The 24,087-nt window shown below is 36.5% G+C and overlaps 1 protein-coding gene and 1 non-coding gene across 2 annotated transcripts in view; both read right to left on the bottom strand.

Moving 5' to 3' along the window:
• ATP8B4 (ATPase phospholipid transporting 8B4 (putative)) overlaps positions 1-24,087 on the bottom strand; it is a 188,588-nt gene that overhangs the window by 11,221 nt on the left and 153,280 nt on the right. Inside the window, exons 22-23 of the mRNA XM_049781708.1 lie at positions 8,949-9,032; positions 6,931-7,176 (exon numbers count right to left, since the gene is read on the bottom strand). Coding sequence (XP_049637665.1) covers positions 6,931-7,176; positions 8,949-9,032 — 330 coding nt within the window. The remainder of the gene's footprint in view (positions 1-6,930; positions 7,177-8,948; positions 9,033-24,087) is intronic.
• On the bottom strand, positions 5,187-5,288 carry LOC126021277 (small nucleolar RNA U13). Its single transcript, XR_007499846.1, has one exon. It is a non-coding gene; the product is annotated as a small nucleolar RNA U13 (small nucleolar RNA).

Genomic DNA, 24,087 nt, shown 5'->3' on the forward strand with positions numbered 1-24,087 from the left:
AAGGATCATGGGGATGAAAGGATGATAGTTCATTTTTTAAATGTCTCTATCTTGTCCCAACATGTTTTTGGCACATTTTGTTATTCAAATAACTGAATAACTTTTATTCAGATAACTGAAAAAAACTAATTTTCAGGGGAGAGAGCGAATGTAGCCCCCACTACCACAAATTAGGTAGTCAAGTTTCCCACATTTGGGGAAATCACAGGATTTGTTTATTCTGATACACATCTAGAGTGCAATGAATAAGGTAACTATATGAAAAAGTTAATCTTCTTAATTAGCACAGAGGTTACCAATCTTTGGGTTGTTTCATTAGCTGACATATAAGATTTATAACTACATCAATAGAAAATAAAAGTTTCATGGGAGTATTACTACAATAGCAAGCCAAGCATTGACAGTGAGAAAAAATTTTTAACATCATACCTCTTGTCAAAGTGAGCTTCACAGAATCCCTAAAACCAGGTAGTCTGTACTCTAAGAAAAATCATTTCTTATAGAAGGAAAAATTTCTGAGGTGTCTTGATCATAAACACACTGCTAAAGAATTCTGCAGTAAAACAGGCATTTTCTGGTATTATTAGAAATAACACTGCACTACACTACACTAGAATGACAGGAATTGGAAAACTGTATAGTGCTAAAGTTGAAATTCTGGGCTGAAGCGATAGCACAGTGGTAGGGTGTTTGCCTTGTGTGTCACCTAGTAATATTCTCTCCCATTTTATTCAAAAATGATATTGATGTCATAGGAATTTCCTCCTGGAGAAAATATGTAAAGTGTGAGTTCTCTATAGGTATCCCATATTTGGGAGCTCCACAACTTCAGTCTTTCCTTTTTTGGAAAGAAAGAGGAGCTATGTGACTTTGGAGTTGAGATGCAATGTTGGAGAGTCTGTGTTGAATGTAGACTTGAACTCATATGGGAATTGTATTGCAATAGGTTGATTTTATCATCTGCTATTATGATTGTAGGTGCCTTACATGAAGTAGAGAAAGAAAGAGAAGATGGGCTTAAAACAGTCTATCACTCCTTTTTTCTGCCCAGCTGGAAGTGTGTGGGGAATATATAACTGATGATAACCTGCTATGAGTCACATCTCATTCATCTATCTCATCAGCCACATGAAGCTGTCATCAAACTGCATCTAAGGTCCATTTGTTCTACATGTCCTGGGGAGCGATTCCTGCCACCTGCAAGCTGTAAAATCCTGGTTATGGCAAGAAGGAAGGGTTTTTTCAGGGAAGGAAAAAAAGTCTAAATCTTATACAGATTTTTTAGGTCTGGTTAAAAGAAAAGTATTTCAGGAGGAGATGAAGAGTATGAAGTCAAACAGTGTCCACATCCTCACCCACCCTACAGCTACATGCCTTCTTCAGTATCTGTGTTTTGGAGACTCTGAAGAGGATTAAATGAGATAATGGATTCTATGAGTTCTAACCATTAATATAGTAAATATTCAATGAATAGGATAGCTGTTGCTCTGGAATTCAGAAACTACAACTGCGGAAAGTTGGAAATATTGCTTTCAATACCTGTGGCATCTCCTTGATCTGTTCTTCCAGTCTTTTCCAAACACAAGTACTTCTAGCTTCATGACCACCTCTGTCTCTCTTACTTAACAAGAATCACATATTTTCCTTTATGCTCTAGGATCCCTCTATTCTCACACAATCTGATAACTGACATTTTAACTAGTCTTACTGGAAGAATAAAGACTCCAGATAATACTAGAATAATGTATCTCAGTATCCATCTTAGATATGAGACTTAAAGCAAGACACTTAGTTTTCCTAAGTTTCATCTGTAAAAGGGGGTGATAATACCTACTGCCTGGTAGTATGGCAAGGGTTAATGTATGGTATTATTCATAGTAGAGATGATGATGCCTAGTTCTGAAGGCTCCAAGCAGGAAAAAATCTTATTTTGGTAATCAGAAATAAGATGGATATATAGAATATGTGAAGATATATATACTTACATCATGTGTATATATATATTATAGCTATATAGTATTCTATTGTACATATATGTGAAGTATACTCCACATCATGTATATATATACAGTGGAATATATGCACAATGGAATACCACATAGCTATAAGAAATGATGCAATCCATGCAATTCTTTGCAATATGGATAAAACTGGAATATATTATGTTAAATAAAGTAACCCAGAAGAAGAGTGATAAATACAGGATGATATCACTTATATGTGGTATTTAGAATGACTCCATAAATAAATTCAATGATTTAAATGAGATTGTCTAGAACACTCTTGGCCCCAAAGTGTAGCAAGGAGAAGGAAAGAATTTGAGTGGAGGAGAAACACAAATATGAAAGGATGGAGGACAGGGGCCAAGAGGTCTCAGAGGCATTAGTGGTTTTTAAGAAAGTGCAGAAACAAATATAAAAGCCAGAGTCAACAAAACAACAATGAAATCATGAAACTCAAACTTTAACAATTGAAAGTTAAAATGGGCCTATTATGCTGGCAGACTGGGGACAGGAATGGTGGCATGGGATACACTCTGGGAACACTGGTGATTGAATTGGTGCTGAATATTGTACGTCTGAAATTCAACTATGAAGAACTTTGTAAATCACAATGGTTTCAGTGGCTGGAGGCATACATTGCCTAGCACATGGCTGAGTGGAACAGATCTGAGTTCTAGCTCCCCATATGGTCTCCTGAGCCTGCCATGAGCACTTTCTGAGCACATAGCCAGGAGTAACCCCTGAAAACCACCAAACGTGGCCCCAAAACACACTAACAAAGCCAATATCACAATGTTTTCAATAAAATATTATTTTTTAGAAGATGGATATAAAACTTGAATAGCCGGGCTAGTTTGGTATGTGGACCAAAGTCTTCTGTCTTCCTTTGTTCAATTTAAACCTCTATCTTCTCAGCTCACACTCATGCAACAACTAAGTATTTGTACCAGACACTGTAGTTTAAGCTGTACTTAATGATAAAAGAAGTCTGACAAATGTTGACAACTGGTGGCCGGCCATTTTTTTTTGATTCTGCTTCTAGAGCTCATTTCTAGACAAGCTCTATCTAGCCAGTTCTGCTCCCATAAGGTTGTTTCCTCTTTCTTCCAGAAATTCCTAGCCATTCTGGTTGTTTCAGAAGTACTAAGTACCAGTACTAAGTACTTAGTACCAGTACTAAGAATGAACTGGAAAGAGGTTTGAGAGAAACAAGAAAAAATTGCTAGAGGAGAAATCTGTAGATACAGTCTATAGAGAACTTTAATGTTAGGACATAGCAAAGAGACTTTAATAAAGGGGTGAGTTCAAACACTTCACCTTGAAAAATAGAAATAAAACTCTGGAGTGTGTAGTATTACGTTTCATATATACCTGACTACTCTTCTCCTAGTAATAATTTTGTTATTTGTCTTGTATTTTGAATTCAAAAAATAAAAACCTCATAAATTTCTTTATAGAATATTGACTTGGGAAATTAACACTATTGAGTCCCAATTCCAAGCTAGCATTGAAGTAACTGTATTCTTGTGAAAATGTGCCAACGTCTTTAGAGGGATCACATTAAACCTGTACAATGCTTTAAAGAAGTGGATCAGGCACTTTTGAAATTTACTTAAAATAATAAACACCCTAGAATAGCTAAAGCAATCATTGGGAAAAAAGAATATGGGAGGAATTATGTTCCCCAACTTTAAACTGTACTACAAAGCAATACTTATCAAAACAGCATGGTATTGGAATAAAGACAGGCCCTCAGATCAGTGGAATAGGCTTGAATACTCAGAGAATGTTCCCCAGACATAAAACCATCTAATTTTTGATAAAGGAGCAAGACATCCTAAATGGAGCAAAGAAAGCCTCTTCAACAAGTGGTGTTGGCACAACTGGCTAGCCACTTGCAAAAAATTGAACTTAGACCCCCAGCTAACATCATGTACTAAGGTAAAATCCAAATGGATGAAAGACCTGAAACCATAAGATATATAGAACAACACGTAGGTAAAACACTCCAGGACACTGAGACTACAGACATCTTCAAGGAGGAAACTGCACTCTCCAAGCAAGTGAAAGCAGAGATTAACAGATGGGAATATATTAAACTGAGAAGCTTCTGCACCTCAAAAGAAATAGCGCTCAGGATACAAGAGCCTCCTACTGAGTGGGAGAAACTATTCACTCAATGCCCATCAGATAAGGGGCTAATCTCCAAAATATACAAGGCACTGACAGAACTTTACAAGGAAAAAAAAACCACATCTAATCCCATCAAAAAATGGGGAGAAGAAATGGACAGACACCTTGACAAAGAAGAAATACAAATGGCCAAAAGACACATGAAAAAATGCTCCACATCACTAATCATCAGGGAGATGCAAATCAAAACAATGATAAGGTACCACCTCACACCCCAGAGATTGGCACACATCACAAAGAATGAGAACAAGCAGTGTTGACAGGGATGTGGAGAGAAAGGAACTCTTATCCACTGCTGGTGGGAATGCCATCTAGTTCAACCTTTATGGAAAGCAATATGGAGATTCCTCCAAAAACTGGAAATCGAGCTCCCATATGACCCAGCTATACCACTCCTAGGAATATACCCTAGGAACACAAAAATACAAAAATCCCTTCCTTACACCTATATTTATTGCAGCACTATTTACCATAGCAAGACTCTGAAAACAATCAAGATACCTTTCAGCAGATGAATGGCTAAAGAAACTGTGGTACATATACACAATGGAATATTATGCAGCTGTCAGGAGAGATGAAGTCATGAAATTTTCCTATACATGGATGTACATGGAATCTATTATGCTGAGTGAAATAAGTCAGAGAGAAAGAGAAAGATGCAGAATGGTCTCACTCATCTATGGGTTTTAAGAAAAATGAAAGATATTCTTGCAATAATAACTTTCAGACACAAAAAAGAGCTGGAAGTTCCAGCTCACCTCATGAAGCTCCCCACAAACAGGGATGAGTTTAGTTTGAGAAATAACTACGTTTTGAACTATCATAATAATGAGAATGTATGAGGGAAATAGAAAGCCTGTCTAGAGTACAGGCAGAGGTTGGGCGGGAGGAGGGAGATTTGGGACATTGGTGATGGGAATGTTGCACTGGTGATGGGTGGTGTTCTTTACATGACTGAAACCCAAACACAATCATGTATGTAATAACATTGTTTAAAAAAATGTGCCGACATCGTAACAAGGTTGAAAGGGAGGCACATATCACACAGGCGTGTGAAAACCCGATCATCATGCTTATGAACTGGAAAAGGATCAAAATGTTGTATTTTCTGAAAGACAATTTTAAATCAATTCTATGTAATGTCTCAAACATTTGTCCATCAATCTTTTATAGTCCTCCTTTTATCAAGAGGAATTTAATTTTTTATTTAAATTTGGAATGAATTTACTGACTCACCTTCACTGAACAGAGTAAGACATTGATCTGTATTTACAGTGAGAAAATAATAGCATACTTTCACCAAGCAACCAAAATGAACATCAGTAATGAATCCTGTTGATGGTCTTTAAAACAAAGCATCATCATTGGGCCGAAGTGGTAAGGTGTCTGCTTTGCTGATACTAGCCATGGTTTGATCCCCCAGCATCCCATATGGTCCCCCAAGCCAGGAGCGATTTCTGAGTGCATAGCCAGGAGTAACCCCTGAGCATCACTGGGTGTGGCCAAAAAAAATCAAAATCAAAACAAAACAAAAGCATAATAAATATATATCATCTCTTTATGATTCCTTACCCAAATCCACAATCTTTATTTTCCTAAAAAAACATAGGATATACATACAAAATATCTACCCAGTACCCTTAAAAAATGTCAAATTCATGAAAAACAAAGACTCAGAAATACTAGGTTTGGGTAAAGAGATAAAGGAAATTCAGAACTTAGTGCAATGTGGGACCCCAGGTTAGTTCCTGGCCAGCAAAAGGTCTCTAATGAGAAAATAAAAAAAATTAAGAAAATCTAAGGATCCATTATGAATTCTATAGCACTGCTAATTTCATAGTTTTAATAAGCACACAATGATGTAATGATGTAAGACATTCTATTGAGGGAGACAAACATTTAGTATCCCATCCAATAATCCTAATATGGAATTGATGTTTTCTTTGAAACCTAAATATGAATTCCCTCTGAAGAAGCAAATCTTCATCATCAAAATAGACATTTTGAAGATCTTATTTTTAAAATGTCAAATCCCAGAGCTACAAACTGCCAGCCTATTTGTGTATCAATAAGCTGTCTTTAAAATAGTATCTATGGTCTTTTAACTTGTGAAGAAAAGAGTACTGTAACTATAATATCTAATTATAAAAATATTGTCTGCTTTGTGGGGAAAGTGTTTCTATATTTAAACTTAGTATAAAGCCTAGCAAGCATTGTATAGCATAGAAAATGAATTATGGACAAGTGATAAGAAGAAAGAGATTCAGAAACACAGATAGCAATTTTTATTAAAATGATAAAATTGCCCCCCAAATATAGTGTGAGTTGTGAAACTGCTTTCAGTAAAAACAATAATGTTATCATCTGAGGGATGATAGTTTTTCAGTTAATTTATTATCACTACATAGTAAGCGGATAATGAAAAGGCCTATTTAAATTGTGCTTTCTATTTGCTTCTTTCATTTACTAGTCTTATATCTCAGTTGCAATCTTTCAAATCATCTTTCAAAGCGCCAAGTATCAGACCTCACTTGAAGAAGAGTAAGCAAAAAAGGTCTCCTGTGAAACCTTCAACCAATCCTGCAAGAAATGGAATCCACCAGACTAATCACTTAAGAAACCCCCAGGATTCCTTTCAAATGCAGTTTACCCTAGCAAGGATACAATCTCAGCCAACCACGACATGACATTTTGGAAACCCATCAAGTGAAGATAGTTTGACCAAAAGGGTTACCTGAACACCGACGACAATGACCAATGATGTGGCCACGGTAACTGCAAAAGACTGGTAGTCGGCAATGTGCTGCCCATCTTCTCCAGCTATGTTGTAAAAAGCCCCATAGGGAATGAAGAAAAGGGCTAAGGAGGTGTAGATTCCATGTGCTACACATATAAAAAATGTACGCTTGTTAAAAAGTAGACTCATCTGTCCAGGTTGGTAGAGTGGGGGACAATCCAGACTGTTCTGGTCACTCACATCCTGCCAAAAGAGTGTTATTTTAGTGGAGGAGACTACAGACAAGTCCCAGAGACCCAGAACTTCCAGACTCCTTAGACAGGCTCTCAGTATTCCTGATGCTATGCCACACCCAGTATCTTGTTTTCATTCCTCAAGAAGATAACAAAATGATCTGCACTTTATGGAGTAGGAACTTGATATTCCAAAGAGTTTCAACTTCCTCAAAAGACCACTGCATGATTAAATGAGTATATAATTATTCTCACACTGGAAATACTAAATAGCAGTAAATAAAATAAGGACAATAGTAAAAATAACATTCAATGATATAGCCATCTGAGCATGAAGGAGTATGGAACTAGGCTTAGTTCTGTCATATATTGGCTGCAAGACTTTGAGGCAGTGACTTGAACCTCTGAAACTTGATTTCTTCCTCACAAAATGAATGGCCCATAGCTCCAGAGGCAATCACTAAAGCATTCTTTCAAAGCATCCTATGTGATCAGATTAAGGCCAAAGTTGACAAACTAGCAAAGGAAAAGAGAAGATATTCAACTTGATGGCAATATCTTATTATCTTTTATACTTTAAATTGCACAATAACCATCTTTTCCCAGAAACTGCTTTATTTGTATTATTTTATTTCAAATTCTGGACAGCTACAGAACACCAAGAAAAATAACCCTTGTAAACAGCGGCCCTTGGAAATAAGTGTGCTTAATCTTTAAGTCTAAGGTCTTTGGGAGTTCATTACTTTTTTGTAGAACTTGACAAAATCTGCTGTTCACAAATTGCCCTTTTTAACTATGAGAAATGAGACAACTGACTACAAAGTCACAGAATGGGAGAGCAGAGTGAGCTCATAAATGTGAAGATTTATATTTTGCAATAGACGGCTGTGGGCCAGAAAAAAAGAAAGGCCTAGCAAATGGTGTAACAAAGAGGTCTAACAAGTCTGGAGAAAATCTGGTCTCCTTAAAAATACTTCAAAAAATTTTAATAATACATTCTAATTGTGCCATGGAAACTCGTCTGGCTAGCCTTGTATTTCCCCAAAGGCAGCCAGACTTTTTTCCCCTTTCAGGAAGTACCTTCCAAGACATTTGATTGTGCCAAGAATCTACCATTTTTATATGTGATTCCTCCTTTCTATCCTCTCAAACACATTGGAGGCACATTGAGCTAGACCAGGCCACTAAGCCCTGTTCCCTTTAGGATCGTGGGTTGTCTGGATTCCTCTTCCATTGGCATGGAACTGCACTGATCTGTAGTTCTGATTCTGGGCTTCTCAGACGAAAGAAATCTCACCACACATGCTTGCTCTCTGCACCCCAATCTAGTTCTGTGGTCTCTCTGTGGCTGGTGTATTCTGTAAACCCTCAGAGCACACAAACCACCATTTCCTGGTGTCTGAATCACAACCATTAGTTCTGAAGCATAAGTAATAGGTGTAATCTGAAAAGTCGAGTCATATGAGGTTTTGGAAATACTGAACAAAAATGACAATAGAGAGACTAGTTTCTGGAGGACCACTTAGATTCTCCAAATAAAATAATAAATAATAATGTAGGTGTGGCTCTCTAAGAGGAAAATGGACATATTTTGATCAAAGAGCCCTTCAGGGAATATGGGAGCATATGGAAGAGTTTTTTGATCTATCAACTCCTATTAAAATAACCACAGCCACAGAACTCTTTCCATGATTGGTATCTCCTACTTATAAACTAGAAGCACATTCTAAAGACCTTTACAGATTTTTTTTAAAGTTAAAAAGAGAAAGGAAAAAGGTTTACCTGATCAAAAATTCCCATGGCTAAAACAGGCAGTGACGTGTAGACAATGTTGAAAAGAGTAATGAACCATTGATCATACACAGTCTGAAAAGAAATAACATGTTAGTGAGAAACACCATCCCGTCATGAAAAGACTTCATTTTAAGTTTTTAATTAAATGTTTTCATTTCCTGAAGTAGGGAGGAATTTAGTTTTAGAGTCAGACAGACCTGGGATGTGTTTCTTAATGGTTTTGCAGTCTTAGAGGGATACCATAGCTTTAAAAACTTCAATTTCTCCATCTCTACAAAGAAGCTAAGAGCTTCCTGCAAAGTTAGAATAAAAAGAGATGGAACACAATGCTGAACCCATGAAAGGCATTGCCTCTGATGGTGGGTAAGCTATACCAGATTGTCAACACCCTATGAGTTCAGGAATCTGTGTTTGAAGAGATGAGATAGCATGTAGGAGCTTGCCTTGCATGCAGACAACCTGAATCTCATCACAGCACCCCATCTGGTCCAGTCCCACTAGCCAAACCAGGAGCAAGCTCTGAGTACTTTTAGGTGTGGTCCTAACAACAGGCAAACAAAAATCATTTGAGCTAAGTCAAAGAGTTTACTAAATCTTCAACATTATATGTAGAAGTAAACTAGCTGTCCCTACTCGCAATTTGCTCAAATAGGGATCTTTTCCTTGGGAGTAGTTTATAATAAAGTAGACATGTACCTCTTCTCTTGTTCATGTGGGGTTATGAACAAGATGATTTGTTCTTATTGTCCACTCATATCTCTACATATGTGCCCTTAAATGAGCCTCATTAAACGTAAATGAGATGTATGGGACCAGATTGGTGGCACATGGTACAGTGTTTGCCTTACACACGGCTGACCTAGGACAGACCATGGTTAGATTCCATGTCCCATATGATCCCCCGAGCCAGAGTGATTTATGAGAACATAGCCAGGAGTAATCCCGAAGCGTCACAGTGTGTGGCCCAAAAACCACATATAAATAATTAGATGTAAAATGCTTATTGTATCTCCTTTTGTCAATTGTAAGTTGGATATAGGAATAGAATCTCTCAGAATTATAGAGCAAAGGTTAAAAATTATACCTAGGGTTTTATCTCTGAGCCAGTCTAGCTTACCACTTTGATAACACTAATTTATTCAATTTAATGGATACCCATTTAAAATGTGGCAGGTAGGGGGTGGGTAAAAAAATGTGGCAAGTACTAAATTCTAAGCAATGGTAATTCAACATTATTGATCAAGTATTTTTAATAAAATTTATGTTCTAATACTAGCAGAGAATAAATCATTTTGGAAAATTTATTAAAAAACTAGAAAATAAATCATCTTGTTCTGCTTCATTTCTGTGTCTTCCTACAAATTGAGAGAAAAAAAAGTGGAAGGGACCTAGGGGCAAGCAGTCTCAGGAGCATTGATTGGAAATAAAAGATGGTCAGACCTAAATACCCAAACCAAAGTCAACGACAATATTATCAAGAGACCCAAACTACAACAAGCTATACACAAAAAGAGACCTGTTACATAGGATGCATGCTGGGAACTATGGCGGAGGGAGGTCAACACTGGTGATGGGAATGGTCCTAATCACTGTCACTTTGTACCTTAAATACAACTGTGAAAGACATGTAATTCACATTAGTCTCAATAAGAATTATTAAAAAACAAAAATAAATAAATAAAATTATGTAAAGTTTAGTCTAACATGCTTCCTCACTAAGATGATAGTTGGTATCATCTATGTAGATATGGTACTGAGTAGACAGCAATAAGGAAGAAAGAAAAATAATAAGGAAGAAATAATGAGGAAAATAATAAGAAGAAAAGGTGGAAAGGCTGTCATTGTAATAAAGTGAGGAAGCTCACTAGGAAGTGAGGAAGCTCACTAGGAAGTGAGGAAGTGGTAATTGAGAAACTATTTGAAGAAAATAAAAGATGACAACATGTAGCATTCTGGAAAGGAGTATGACATAGTGCAAGCTTCTCCCATAAAAACTCCCCAGAAACAGAGAATAAGTGGACAAAAGGAGACCCCATTTGGCTGCAACGTGAATAAGAGATGACAGAGTAAGGAGGCAAGTTCTATGTGCCTTATTTTCTTTTTCTTTTCTTTTCTTTTTTAATATCTTTATTAAGCACCATGGTTACACACATGTTTGTAGTTGGGTTTTAGTTATAAAATACATCCTCCTTCACCAGTACAACCTTCCCACCCCCAATACCCCCATAGACTTCACCCTTACCCCCTGCATATCTTTGAGACAGGCATTCTATTTCTTTCACATAATATCATGGTTATGATAGTTTTTAGTGTATTATTTCTCTAACTGCACTTACCACTCTTTGTGGTAATCTTCATATCGTGGTCCAGTATATCCAGCCCTCATCACTATTGTCTCTGGGTATTACTACCATACTGTTTTTTATGTATCTCAAATACCATAGATGAGTATGGCTATTCTGTGTCTATCTCCCTCTGGTTTATTTCATTCAGCATAATAGCTTACATGTCCATCTATGTATAGGAAAATTTTATGACTTCATTTTTCCTGACAGCTGCATAGTATTTCATTATGTATATGTACCACAGTTTCTTTAGCCACTCATCTGTTGTTGGGCTTCTGGGTTGTTTACAGATTCTGGCTATGTTCATTCTACAATGCACACAGAGGGCATTTTGTATTATGTTTTTTGTGTTCTAGGGTATATCCATAGGAGTAATATTGTTGATTCATATGGAAGCTCAAATTCCAGTTATTTGAGGGATGCCCACATTGTTTTCCAGAAAGGCTGGACTAGACAGCATTCCCACCAGCAGTGAATAAGCAGTGAATAATTCCCATATCCCCACAAGCACTGAATGTTCTTGTTCTTTGTAATGTGTGCCAGTCTCTGTGTCGTAAGATGATATTTCATTGTTGCCTTGATTTGAATCTCCCTGATAATTAGTGATGTAGAGCATATGTTCCCCAGACATACAATCAATTTCTTTTTGATAAAGGAACACAAAACACAATATGGAGCAAGGAAAGCCTCTTCAACAAATGGTGTTGAAGAACTGACCAGCCAGATGCATAAATGTAAACTCGGATCTCCATCTAATACCATGCACAAAGGTCAAATCAAAATGGATTAAAGACCTTTATATCAGACCCCAAACCATAAGGTATATAGAAGAAAGTGTAGGTAAAACACTCCATAAAATTGAGACTAAAGGCATCTTCAAGGAGAAAACATCACTGTCCAAATAAGTGGAAGCAGAGATAAACAGATGGGACTACATTAAATTGAGAAGCTTTTGCATCTCAAAGGAAATAGTGACTAGGACACAAAGGCCACCCACAGGATGGGATAAACTATTCACCCATTGCCCATAAGATAAGGAACTAATAATTAAGACATACAAGGTACTGACAAAACTTAACAAGAAAAAAATATAACCCCATCAACAAATGGGGAGAAGAAATGAACAGACACTTCCTCAAAGAAGAAACACATATGTGGCTTATTTTCTAAGTAAAATGAGAAATATGAAGACTTGTGAGCAAATAGGAGAACCTAATCCAATTTCTATTTTAACAGTCTATGATTGCTGTCTTGTGACTGGATTAAAAAGGGACAATGATGCATGCTAAGAAATTGTAATCAAGGGCTATTGCAAAAATACACAAAAATGACTGTATTAAGTGACCAACCAGAAGTGCCAGATTTTGAATATACTCTTTCTGAAACATTTTTCCTTAGAGCATTTATATAAGAATATATATAATATATGATATATAATAAGAAATATTAAATTCAAATGTGTTAGAGAAGTTAGTTAGGTGTGACATAATTGTGCAAAGAAGACAACTATTTCAGTTAAATCTTGTCTACTTCTATTCTATGATCAGAATAAAAATATCTTGGTATCTTTACTGATAAATCTAAATGATTCAATATGTCATTATTTAAGAACCATGGTTACAAACATAATTGTAGTTGGGTTTCAGTCATAAACAAAACACCTCCTTTAACCAGTGCAACATTCCCACCACCGATACTCCCCATCTCCCTCCTCCCCATCCCCCGCCTGTATTAAGAGACAGGCATTCTATTTCTCTCTTAATTAACAATGTCATGGTAGTTGTTAATATAGCTATTTCTCTAACAGCATTCACCACTCTTTGTGGTGAGCTTCATAGAGTGAGCTGGTCCTTCTGGCCCTCATATTTATTGTCTCTGGACATTATTACAATAATGTCATTGTTCTTTTGTTGGTTTGTTCGTTTTGGGGCCACACCCATTGATGCTCAGGGGTTACTCCTGGCTATGCACTCAGAAATCATTCGTGGCTTTGGGGGACCATATGGGACACTGAGGGATGGAACCACGGTCCATCCTAGGCTAGCACTTGCAAGGCAGATGCCTTACCTCTAGCGCCACCACTCTGACCCTCATTTATTATTCTTAAAACCCACAGATGAGTGAGACTATTTTGTGTGTGTGTCTCTCTCTGACTTATTTAACTCAGCATAATATATTCCATGTTAATACACGTATAGGAAAATGTCATGACTTCATCTCTCCTGACGATTGGTAATATTCCATTGTGTATATATATCTTTAGCCATTCGACTGTTGAAGGGCATCTTGGTTGTTTCCAGAGTCTGGCTATTGTAAAAAGCACTGCAATGAATATAGGTGTGCAGAAGGCATTTTTGTATTGCATTTTTGTGATCTTAGGGTACATTCCTAGGAGTGATGTAGCTGAATCATATGGGAGCTCAATTTCCAACTTTTTGAGGAATCTCCATATTGTTTTCCATAAAGGCTGAACTAGATGGCATTCCCACCAGCAATGAATGAGAGTTCCTTTCTCTCCACATCTCAACCAGCACTGATTGTTCTTGCTCTTTGTGATGTGTACCAGTCTCTGTGGTGTGAGATGGTACCTCATTGTTGTTTTGATTTGCATCTCCCTGATGATTAGTGTTGTGGAGCATTTTATCATGTGTCTTTTGGCCATTTGTATTTCTTCTTTGAGAAATTGTTCATTTCTTCTCCCCATTTTTGGATGAGGTTAGATGTTTTTTCTTGTTAAGTTCTGTCTGTACCTTGTATATCTTGGATATTAGTCCCTTATCTGATAGGTAATTGGTGAATAATTTCTCCCATTCTGTAGGTGGCTTTTGTATCCTAGTCACTATCTCTTTTGATGTGCAGAAACTTCTCAGCTTAATATAGTCTCACCTGTTTATCTCTGCTTTCACTTGTTTGGAGAGTGCTGTTTCCTCCTTAAAGATGCCCTTAGTCTCAATGTCCTGAAGTATTTTACCTACATGTTGTTCTACATACCTTATGGTTTCAGGTCTGATATCAAGGTCTTTAATCCATTTCGATCTTACTTTTGTTCATGGTGTTAGATGGAGGACTGAGTTTGCTTTTTTGCAAGTGGCAAGGATGATTTAACATACATAAATCAATCAACATAATACATCATATCAATAAATAGAAAAATTAAAACATGATCATATAAATAGATACAGAGAAAGCATTTGATAAGGTCCAACACCCATTCTTGATAAAAAAAAAAACTCTATCAAGATAGGAATGGCAGGAACTTATCTCAATATAGTCAAGACCATCTACCACAAGCCAGTGGCAAATACTATTCTTAATGGAGGTAAACTAAAAGCCTTCTCTCTAAAATCTGGTAAAACACAAGGCTGCCCTCTCTCACCACTCTTGTCATAGCAATTATTCAAGAAAATGATATAAAGGGCATTCAGATAGGAAAGGAAGAAGTCAAGATCTCACTGTTTGTAGATGATATGATACTATATTTAGAGAACCCTAAAGACTACCAAAAAGCTTCTAGAAGCAATAGATTTATATAGCAAAGTGGAAAGCTACAAAATTAACATGCAAAAATCAATGGCCTTCTTATATACCAATAATGATAAAGAAGAAATGGACATTAAAAAGAAAGGGGCACTGGTGGTGGGAATGTTGCACTGGTCATGGGTGGGTGCTCTGTTTATGAATGAAACCCAACTACAATCATGCTTGTAATGATGGTGCTTAAATAAATATTTTATTTAAAAAAAACAATCCCATTCACATTAGTGTCACACAAACTCAAATATCTTGGAGTCAACTTAACTAAAGACGTGAAGGACCTATACAAAGAAAACTACAAAAGCCTGCTTCAAGAAATAAAAGAGGACACAAGGAAATGGAGACACAAACCCTGCTCATGAATTGGGAGGTTTAATATCATTAAAATGGAAATATTCCACAAAGCATTGTACAGAATTAATTAAATCTCTCTAAAAGTACCCATGACATTCTTCAAAAAAGTGCATCAAACACTCCTGAAATTCATTTGGAACAATAAATACCCATGAATAGCTAGAGAAACCCTTGGGAAAAGGAATATAGTAGGCATCACTTTCCCCAGCTTTAAATTGTATTACAAATTTATAGTCATTAAAACATCATGGTATTGGAATAAAGACAGACCCTCAGACCGATGGAATAGACTTGAGTATTCAGAGAATGCTCCCCAGACATACAATCAATTAATCTTTGATAAAGGGGCAAGAAATGCAAAATGGATCAAGGAAAGCCTTTTAAACAAGTGATGTTGGGACAATAAGCTATTTTTGTTTGTTTGTTTGTTTGGTTGGTTGGTTGGTTGGTTGGTTGGTTTTGGGTTTTGGTTTTGGTTTTTGGGCCACATCCGGCGGTGCTCAGGGGTTACTCCTGGCTATCTGCTCAGAAATCGCTCCTAGCAGGCACAGGGATCATATGGGATGCCGGGATTCAAACCACCATTGGTCCTGGGTCAGCCACTTGGAAGGCAAACGTCCTACCCTGTGCTATCTCTCCATAAGGTATTTTTAAGCTCTGTGAATGATAATTTCCTGAGCATACATAGAACTTTTAATATACAAAATATTAATGAAAATTATGAAATCCCTTGCAAACTAGCTGAGAGTATATCATACACACCATTTTGCCTGTTGCCTTTTGTTTTTGTTTATTATGCTAATATTACCATTTATTCAAGTTAAAGTAGCCAGTGGTTCCCAATTTTCCTTGACATGAAATCCAGACCCAAAACTCTTCGTGAGCTCTTGCTGCTGACCTTCCACCACCACCCCCTTTCAGGTACTGTCTCCGTCATTTACTGGGCTTCAGTTTCACTAACAGACTTTCTCTTACTTAACCAGAATCATTCCTGCCTTAGGATATTTGTACTTGCCATGCCAGCTGGCAGAAAGATTTTAACTCCAGGGTATTCAAATGAAAGTTTCCTTTTAAGTATTTAGTCACCTTCTCAAATAGATTTTTAATAGTGCCTAATTCTTTTTCAAGAATAACTCTGAGTGTACCAGAGTACAGCTGTTAGCAAATGGTATGTGCCCAACTAAGGTCTGATTCTCAGCACCACATGGTCACTGATCACTGCCACGAGTAGCTCTGAAAGTCCCTCAATTTTCAAAAATATGGCCCTGAGGACTGCAGCATAGTCAGTGTAACCTGGGATCTTCAGTATTGCAGGGTTATAGCAGCATGACATTCTCAGGCCATTGTCTTTTTTTTTAATTTTTATTGTGATCGAAGTGAATTACAAATCTTTCAGAGTAATATTTAAGGTACATAGTGACAAAGAAATAGGGTCATTCCTACCACCAGTTTTGACCTCCCTCCACCATAGTTCCCAGTATGTTTTCGTCACTCTTCCCAACATGCATCCCATACCTCCCCTCTTTGCCCCATACTGCTGCTATAACAGGTCTCCTTTTTGTATAGCTTGTTGTAGATTGGGTATGGATTCTGGTGTCATTTTGACTTTGGATTTGGTGCTTAAGTCTGATCTTGTCTTATAGTGCTGACCTGATTAGCTGAGAATCACCAGAGGCTTCTAGGCCTCCTGAGCACCCCACTCTCCTCCCCCCATCCAAGAACAATTCTGAAGTTATCTTCCTGACTCATTTCTTTATTATCTATCTTATCTCACTAAAATATAAACTTCATAAACTAGAGGCATTCACAAGGTGTCTAGAACAGTGTTTTGCCAATAATAGGCACTCTATAAATATTTGTTGTATTCTTTTACAACTTTAAATTTAAAGTTTTAAATTTAAATTTGCAGATTTAACTCACTGTTAGCTATTTCTCCCAAGTATACTTATCTAATAGTACATCCAGACCAAACTAATTCTCATGTCCCTTGAGTCGAACTTGAATTCTTTATCAAATGTTTTCTCTATTAGTTTTCTAACAATGCCACCTCCATCCAAATATCCAAATTAGAAATAAATTAATTCTTCGTCTCTGGAACACGAGGCACAAATATATCCACACATCTAAATGATGCCCACTGATTGAAGCAGGATAGATGTCTGTGTTCCTGTCCATTTCCATAAAGAGAAGAAAAAAAAATAAATGTATGCCAAAAAAGCAGGATGAATGGAAAGGGCAGAAGTGAAATGGAGACAATGGTGGGGGGAAATGTACACAGATAAAGGGAGGAGGGGTGTTGGAACATTGCATGAGTGAAATTCAATCATGAGCAACATTGCAATTGCATCTCATGATGATTCAATATAAAAATGTATTAACTAAAAATAAATAAAAGGAGACTAATATTTAGTAAAATGGCATCAATGACAAGACAAAATATAGTTTTTAATGAGTGAGGACCTTTATTATAGGAGGAGAGTAGAGAGGAACAAAGAAGAGATAGAGGGAGACAGGCAGGCAATTTCCTAAGATTCATGTGTTTATGTAATAGAAAAGAAATGGCATACTTTTATAAGTACATTTTTAAAAAATGTAGTTTATTAAGGTAAGTAGTCACAGAGGGTTTATTTTTATTATAAACTACTACATTAATAAAAATCAATTGAAAAATCATAACAAGGATTAAAGAAAACCGAATACATGATATAATTAAGCATCTTCCTCCTGAATATTTTTTTCCTCCTGAATATTTAATTACACCTATCACTGTAGATGAAATATGCTACAGGCTTTATCAAAAACTGTATTAACCTGAGCCACTCACTTGAAAAAATAAAACCATTTAACCCAGTGACTAGCACATGGTTCAGGCCATTAGAGCTATTTTTAGGTGAATCCAGTCTAAGCACAAAATGTGGCTTTTTGGTGAGAAATTTGTAGAAAACCTTAGTAAGGATAAATTATGTAATCACTATAATATAAATTTTCTTTGTGGTTTTCATTGTTGGGAGAAGGGAAAATGGGGTCACACCAGTAGAACTCATGGGTTAGTACTGACTTGTGCTCAAGTGTGACCCATGGTGATGCCCAGAAGGTCACATGTCATACTGAGAATTTAACTAGGTTCAGATCATGGAAGGTGAATATACTAACCCATGTACTATTTCTATAGCTCCATGGTTTTCATCTTTTAAGAGAAACAACTAAAATGCCAATATTAAGCAATATGGCATAAAAGTGCAGCTTACAAGTGGATATGTTACAGGGAAGGAAATAGTAATGGAATGGTAGCAATGTCCTTATAAAAGGGGAAAGTGAGACATAGGAGTTATTTTGATAGGATGGGGCATTTTATTACTTAATGAATAGCTATAAAGTTGCTAAAATAATAATTTAAAAGAGGGAAGCAAGTAGGGAATAACTTTAAAATCTATAATAAATGCCAGAAGATAATTCAATATAGTACTGGAAGTACTTGCCAAAACAAGATTAAGAAAGAAAGAAAGAAAGAAAGAAAGAAAGAAAGAAAGAAAGAAAGAAAGAAAGAAAGAAGAAAGAAAAGAAAGAAAGAAGAAAGAAAGAAAGAAAGAAAGAAAGAAAGAAAGAAAGAAAGAAAGAAAGAAAGAAAGAGAGAGAGAGAAGAGAGAGAGAGAGAAGAAAGAAAGAAAGAAAAGAAAGAAAAAGAAAGAAAGAAAGAAAGAAAGAAAGAAAAAAGAAAGAAAGAAAGAAAGAAAGAAAGAAAGAAAGAAAAGAAAGAAAGAAAAAAGAAAGAAAGAAAGAAAGAAAGAAGAAGAAGAAAGAAAGAAAGAAAGAAGAAGAAAGAAAGAAAGAAAGAAAGAAAGAAAGAAGAAAGAAAGAAAAAGAAAGAAAGAAAGAAAGAAAAGAAAGAAAGAAAGAAGAAAAGAAAGAAAGAAGAAAGAAAGAAAAAGAAAGAAAAGAAAGAAAGAAAGAAAGAAAGAAAGAAAGAAAGAAAGAAAGAAAGAAAGAAAGAAAGAAAGAAAGAAAGAAAGAAAGAAAGAAAGAAAGAAAAAGACACCAAGGCCACTCATAGAAAAGAAAGAAGTGAAGCTAATTGCAAAAAGCTTCTAGAAACAATAGATCTGTACAGTAAAGTGGCAGGATACAAAATTAATACACAAAAATTCATGGCTTTTCTATACTCAAATATTGAAAGAGAAGAAAAGATATTTAAAATATAAACCCATTCAGGGGCTGGAGCGATAGCACAGCAGTAGGGCATTTGCCTTGCACACGGCCGATCTAGGATGGACCTTGGTTCAATCCCCGACATCCCACATGATCCCTGAGCCAGGAGCAATTTCTGAGCACATAGCCAGAAGTAACCCCTGGGTATCACAGGGTGTGGCCCAAGAAGCAAAAAAGAAAAATCATACTCAATAAAAATAATCCCATTCACAATTGTGCCTCAGAAAATCAGGTACCTTGGAGTCAATTTAACTAAAAAGCTGAAAGTACAATAGAGAAAATTACATAGCATCACCAGGTGTGGCCCAGAAACCAAAAACAAAAAAAAAGTGAGAAATAACTTTTCCCAATTTTAAACTATACTATAAACCAATAGTCACTAAAACAACATGGTTTTGTGGTATTGTAATTGATTAACTGATCATTCAGAGATGAAACCATAGGTTTACATTCAATTAATATATGATAAAGGAGCAAGAAATACAAAGTGGAGCAAGGAAAGTCTCTTCAACAAGTGGTGCTGGGAATTTGGTCAACTACATGCAATTCTCCTTAACAACTCATCTTAACACTATGCACAATGGCCAAATCAAAATCGATTAAGACCTTGATATCAGGTCTGAAACCATAAGGCGCATAGAGGAAAACATAAATGAACACTCCATGACACTGAAGCTAAAGGCATCTTCGAGGAAGAAACACCACAGTCCAAGCAAGGAAAAGCAAAGAAAAACAAATGGGACTCCATTAAACCAAGAATCTTCTGCACTTCAATGGAAATAATGACCAAGATACAAAGGAATGGAAGTAACAATTCACCAACACCCATCAGATAAGGGATCAATATCTAAGATACACAAGATACACAAGAGACTGATGGAACTTTGCAAGAGAAAAAAAACACAACTAACCCTATCCAAAAATGGAGAGAAAAAATAAACAAATATTTCCTCAAAGAAGAAATACAGCTGATTAAAAGACATATGGAAAACTGTTTCACATCACTAATCATCAGGGAGATGCAAATCAAAACAAAATGAAGTATCATCTCATACCACAGAGACTGGCATGCATCACAAAGAACAAGAACAACCAGTGCTTTTATAGATGTGGGGAGAAAGGGACTTTCATTCATTTCTAGAGGAAATGCAGATGGGTCCAGCCTTTTTGAAAAACAATATGGAGATTCCTCATAAAACTAGAAATTGAGCTTCCATATGATCTAGCAATACCACTTCTAGGGATATACCCCAAGAACACAAAAACGCAAGTCAAAATTGCCCTCTGCACTCCCATGTTCAATGTAGCACTATTTACAATAGGCAGAATCTGGAAACAACTCAGGTGCCGAACAACAGATGAATGGCTGAAGAAACTATGGTATATCTATACAATGGAATACTATGCAACCATTAGGAAAAATGAAAACATAAAATTTGTTGATACATGGATGGAGTTTATCATGCTGAGTGAAATGAGTCAAGGGGATAGGGGTAGACATACAATAATCTCACTCATTTGTGGTATTTTTTTAAAAAGGCATAATGGTAATAGAGAAAATAGAGATTAGGTTAGGAGGTCCAGCCTAGGGTAGGAAAGTTGACACAAAGAGTGGTGAGTGCAGATAGAGTAGAGAAGAGTCTACTATGACAATAATAGTTGGAACTAATCACTCTGGACAAAAACTTGGTGCTGAAAGGGGAGAAACTGACAAGCAAGCCACCCCTCCATTAACATAGTGCAAACTACAGTATCAAAAAGGAAAGAAAAAGAGAGAGAGTGAGAAAGAGCGAAGCAAATTACCTGATCCAGAGACAGGCAGTGGGTGGCAATGGGAGGGAAAAGAAGACATTGGTGGTGGGAAGGATGTACTGGTGAAGAATTGTGTACATTCTGTGACTGAAACCCAAAAATGAACAATTTTGGAACCATGGTGCTTAAATAAAGCAATTAATAATAATAAAAATGCCTGATTATAGGGTACCAATGTGAGGTCTTGAAAAGAAAAGCTGATAGGAATATGTAAACAGTTAAGTAACTTAATTTTTTAAGAGAATCTAGAGACATTAAGTAAAAGTTGAGACAACTTTGATCCTCAGGAAACAGTTTTTTTCCCCCCAAATTGTGCATTGTAAACTTCAATTGGGCATAAAATAACCACCTAAAGTCATTCCTTAAAACTCTAAATATAGATATAATAAGAAATTATAGTCTCACTTATAGGAAATAGGAGAGAAGAGAATCAATTCCCTCATTCAACAGAACTATTCACAACTAGCACAGAAAAATTAATCTGAGCAACAATATCACTAGAATATTCTAGTAGACATGCAATCAATAGATAAGAGTTAATAAATGATTTTTCTGGAACTGGTGATATAGTACACCAGTTAGAGCACTGGCCTTGCATGTAGCTAACGCAAGTCTGGTCCCTAGATCCAGGCCAGGAATAACCCCTAAGCACTGACAGGTATGAAAAGAAAAAGGAAAGGTTGTTGCAAGGAAAGTCGGGCTGGATAGAGATAAAGTAGGAAGTCTGATATTTTTTATTACTAGTAATAATTTTTAACTAGTATAATTTGTTTTAACTAGATCTTGATTTCTTTGATCAAAAATTAACTTAAACCAACTTAATTTTTGAAAATCGTGGGGTCAGAGTACCTTTCCCTGCTATATGTTTGGCACAGTTTAGGGCCTTCTTCAAGAATTAGTAATTTCTTCAATAACAAATTTCTTTCTTTCTTTTCAAGAGCTTTCCAGACACCTACCAAATGCTTTACTCCATAATGCCTTTAACTATCCCCAGAAAAGATCCTGTGCTGACCAGGATTTGTGGAGAGGGAGATACTAGCTCAGATTATAGTCACCATAGCTTCCGCCCTTGTTCTAGCCTTCAGTAATCTCTACTACCCCTAGGCAAACAAGTATAAATTTAGCAATTGCTCTTGTTAGATGCATGTGGAGGGATGATTTCTATCAAGTGTCTGTCCTAGGAAGCTCTCCAACTGGAGATTGGGTCCACCATAAAGAGTCCCACAAAAAATATTTGTCCCAGGGTCCCCAATCTTCTCAGGGTAACCAACCTATCTCTACCTCCAAAGTTTCTGTTTCCCAACTACTATATTTTGAATTAAGGAAAGTGGAGTTGGAATTGCCTGTGAGATACAATAAATCTGCTTGAAGCCATATAAGTGTCTCTTTGCAGCTCAAAGAAAAGGGGGAGTGAGGAGAAAAAGATATCTCCTTGTTTCCAACTTCAATGCCTCTTCATGAAAGGAAAGTTCCCATTGTGGGAACAATTTATCAAGCTTATCTGCCATTTTATATGGAGTAAAAATACCCTAGCTACAAATTACAATCTGAAACAACAATATAATTTATAGAATATCACATTTAAATAAACCTTTAAAATGCTCTTAAATAACAGTTACAAAAGGCTTTGTGTTCTGAGACCACTGGCTTAGCCGCTTGTTCAAAGAACAATCTCTTTGGAACTACCTCTTTGGAATTAGGTCTTCTCCTTTTGCTATGTGTGGATGAGGAAATTCTATAAAGATATTTTCTCTTTGGGTCCTCAAAAAAACATTGGTCATTTCAAGAAAACACATTGTGGAGTAAATAGGAGGTGCTCAGCCTTAGCACATCTGTTCCTGATTTGTACAATTAGCAGAAACCCACTAGCTGGATCCAGAAGTTGAGCATGTGCCCAGGGCCCCTCCCTGGGTTTTCCAGCAGGCACATCTGGAAGGTGAGTCAGAAGGGGGGATGGTGTCCATGCAGGTTGTCAGGGGCTCACAGGTAACCCAGTCCGTGAGGTCATCAAAGCTTTGAGATTAGTTGCACTCTTTCTCATCCTTTTCCAGGCTTTGCACAGGGAGCATTTTTACATTGTTTGACAGAACTGAAGTTTTTCTGGCTTTGACAAGATAATTGTTTCCATATCACAGTAGAATTTGGAATTAAAAAAATACTACACAGTTCTGTATCTCCCTGACAATGATAAATTGTCGTCAGATAAGATCTCTAACAAGTTGGATTGGGACAGTAGTTGCTGAGTTTCAAATGTAAATTTCCTAAATCAGATCTTAACTAATAACTAAGTTTGATGGGAAAAGGGATGGTTTATCAAAGGTTTTTTGTTTGGATTTTTTTTTTAAATTTTGTTCTGTCTCTGGTGGAGGTGGTTTATCTTTATTAAGACTTCTACACGCTTAAGATGGCTTTAAAATAAGTTACACGTATCCATCATGTGCACAGCCCAAAGTGGGTTCCATGAAAATCATGGGTTTTTATAACAAATGGGGATAAAACATATCTTTAAAAATGATTCATGATCCAGCTTAGAGCCTGATCCAATCTTTATCCAAACTCCTCTGTGAAAGAAATCTGGTTAGAAATCTCAATGACAGATTCTACTTACATGGTCTCTCAGTGGCAGTTTTGTTTGAGTGTTTGCTGGTGGAAAGTAACCACAAGCTTCTAGATAATTCCAAGAAGACATGGCCTAGAAATAGGCCTGGCCTCTAGATGGATCTAAGCTGGCCAACAAGACCTTAACTATCACTTCCCATCATTACACTATGTGGAAGCTTTCTCGATGTTTCACCTGTAGATCCCAAAATCAAGCAAACATTTGCTTTATTATGTGTTAGGAAAGATTAGTTGTATAGTGAACATATCCAGTGTTT

Source organism: Suncus etruscus, chromosome 10 (genome assembly GCF_024139225.1).
Source record: "Suncus etruscus isolate mSunEtr1 chromosome 10, mSunEtr1.pri.cur, whole genome shotgun sequence".
NCBI lineage: Eukaryota > Metazoa > Chordata > Mammalia > Eulipotyphla > Soricidae > Suncus > Suncus etruscus.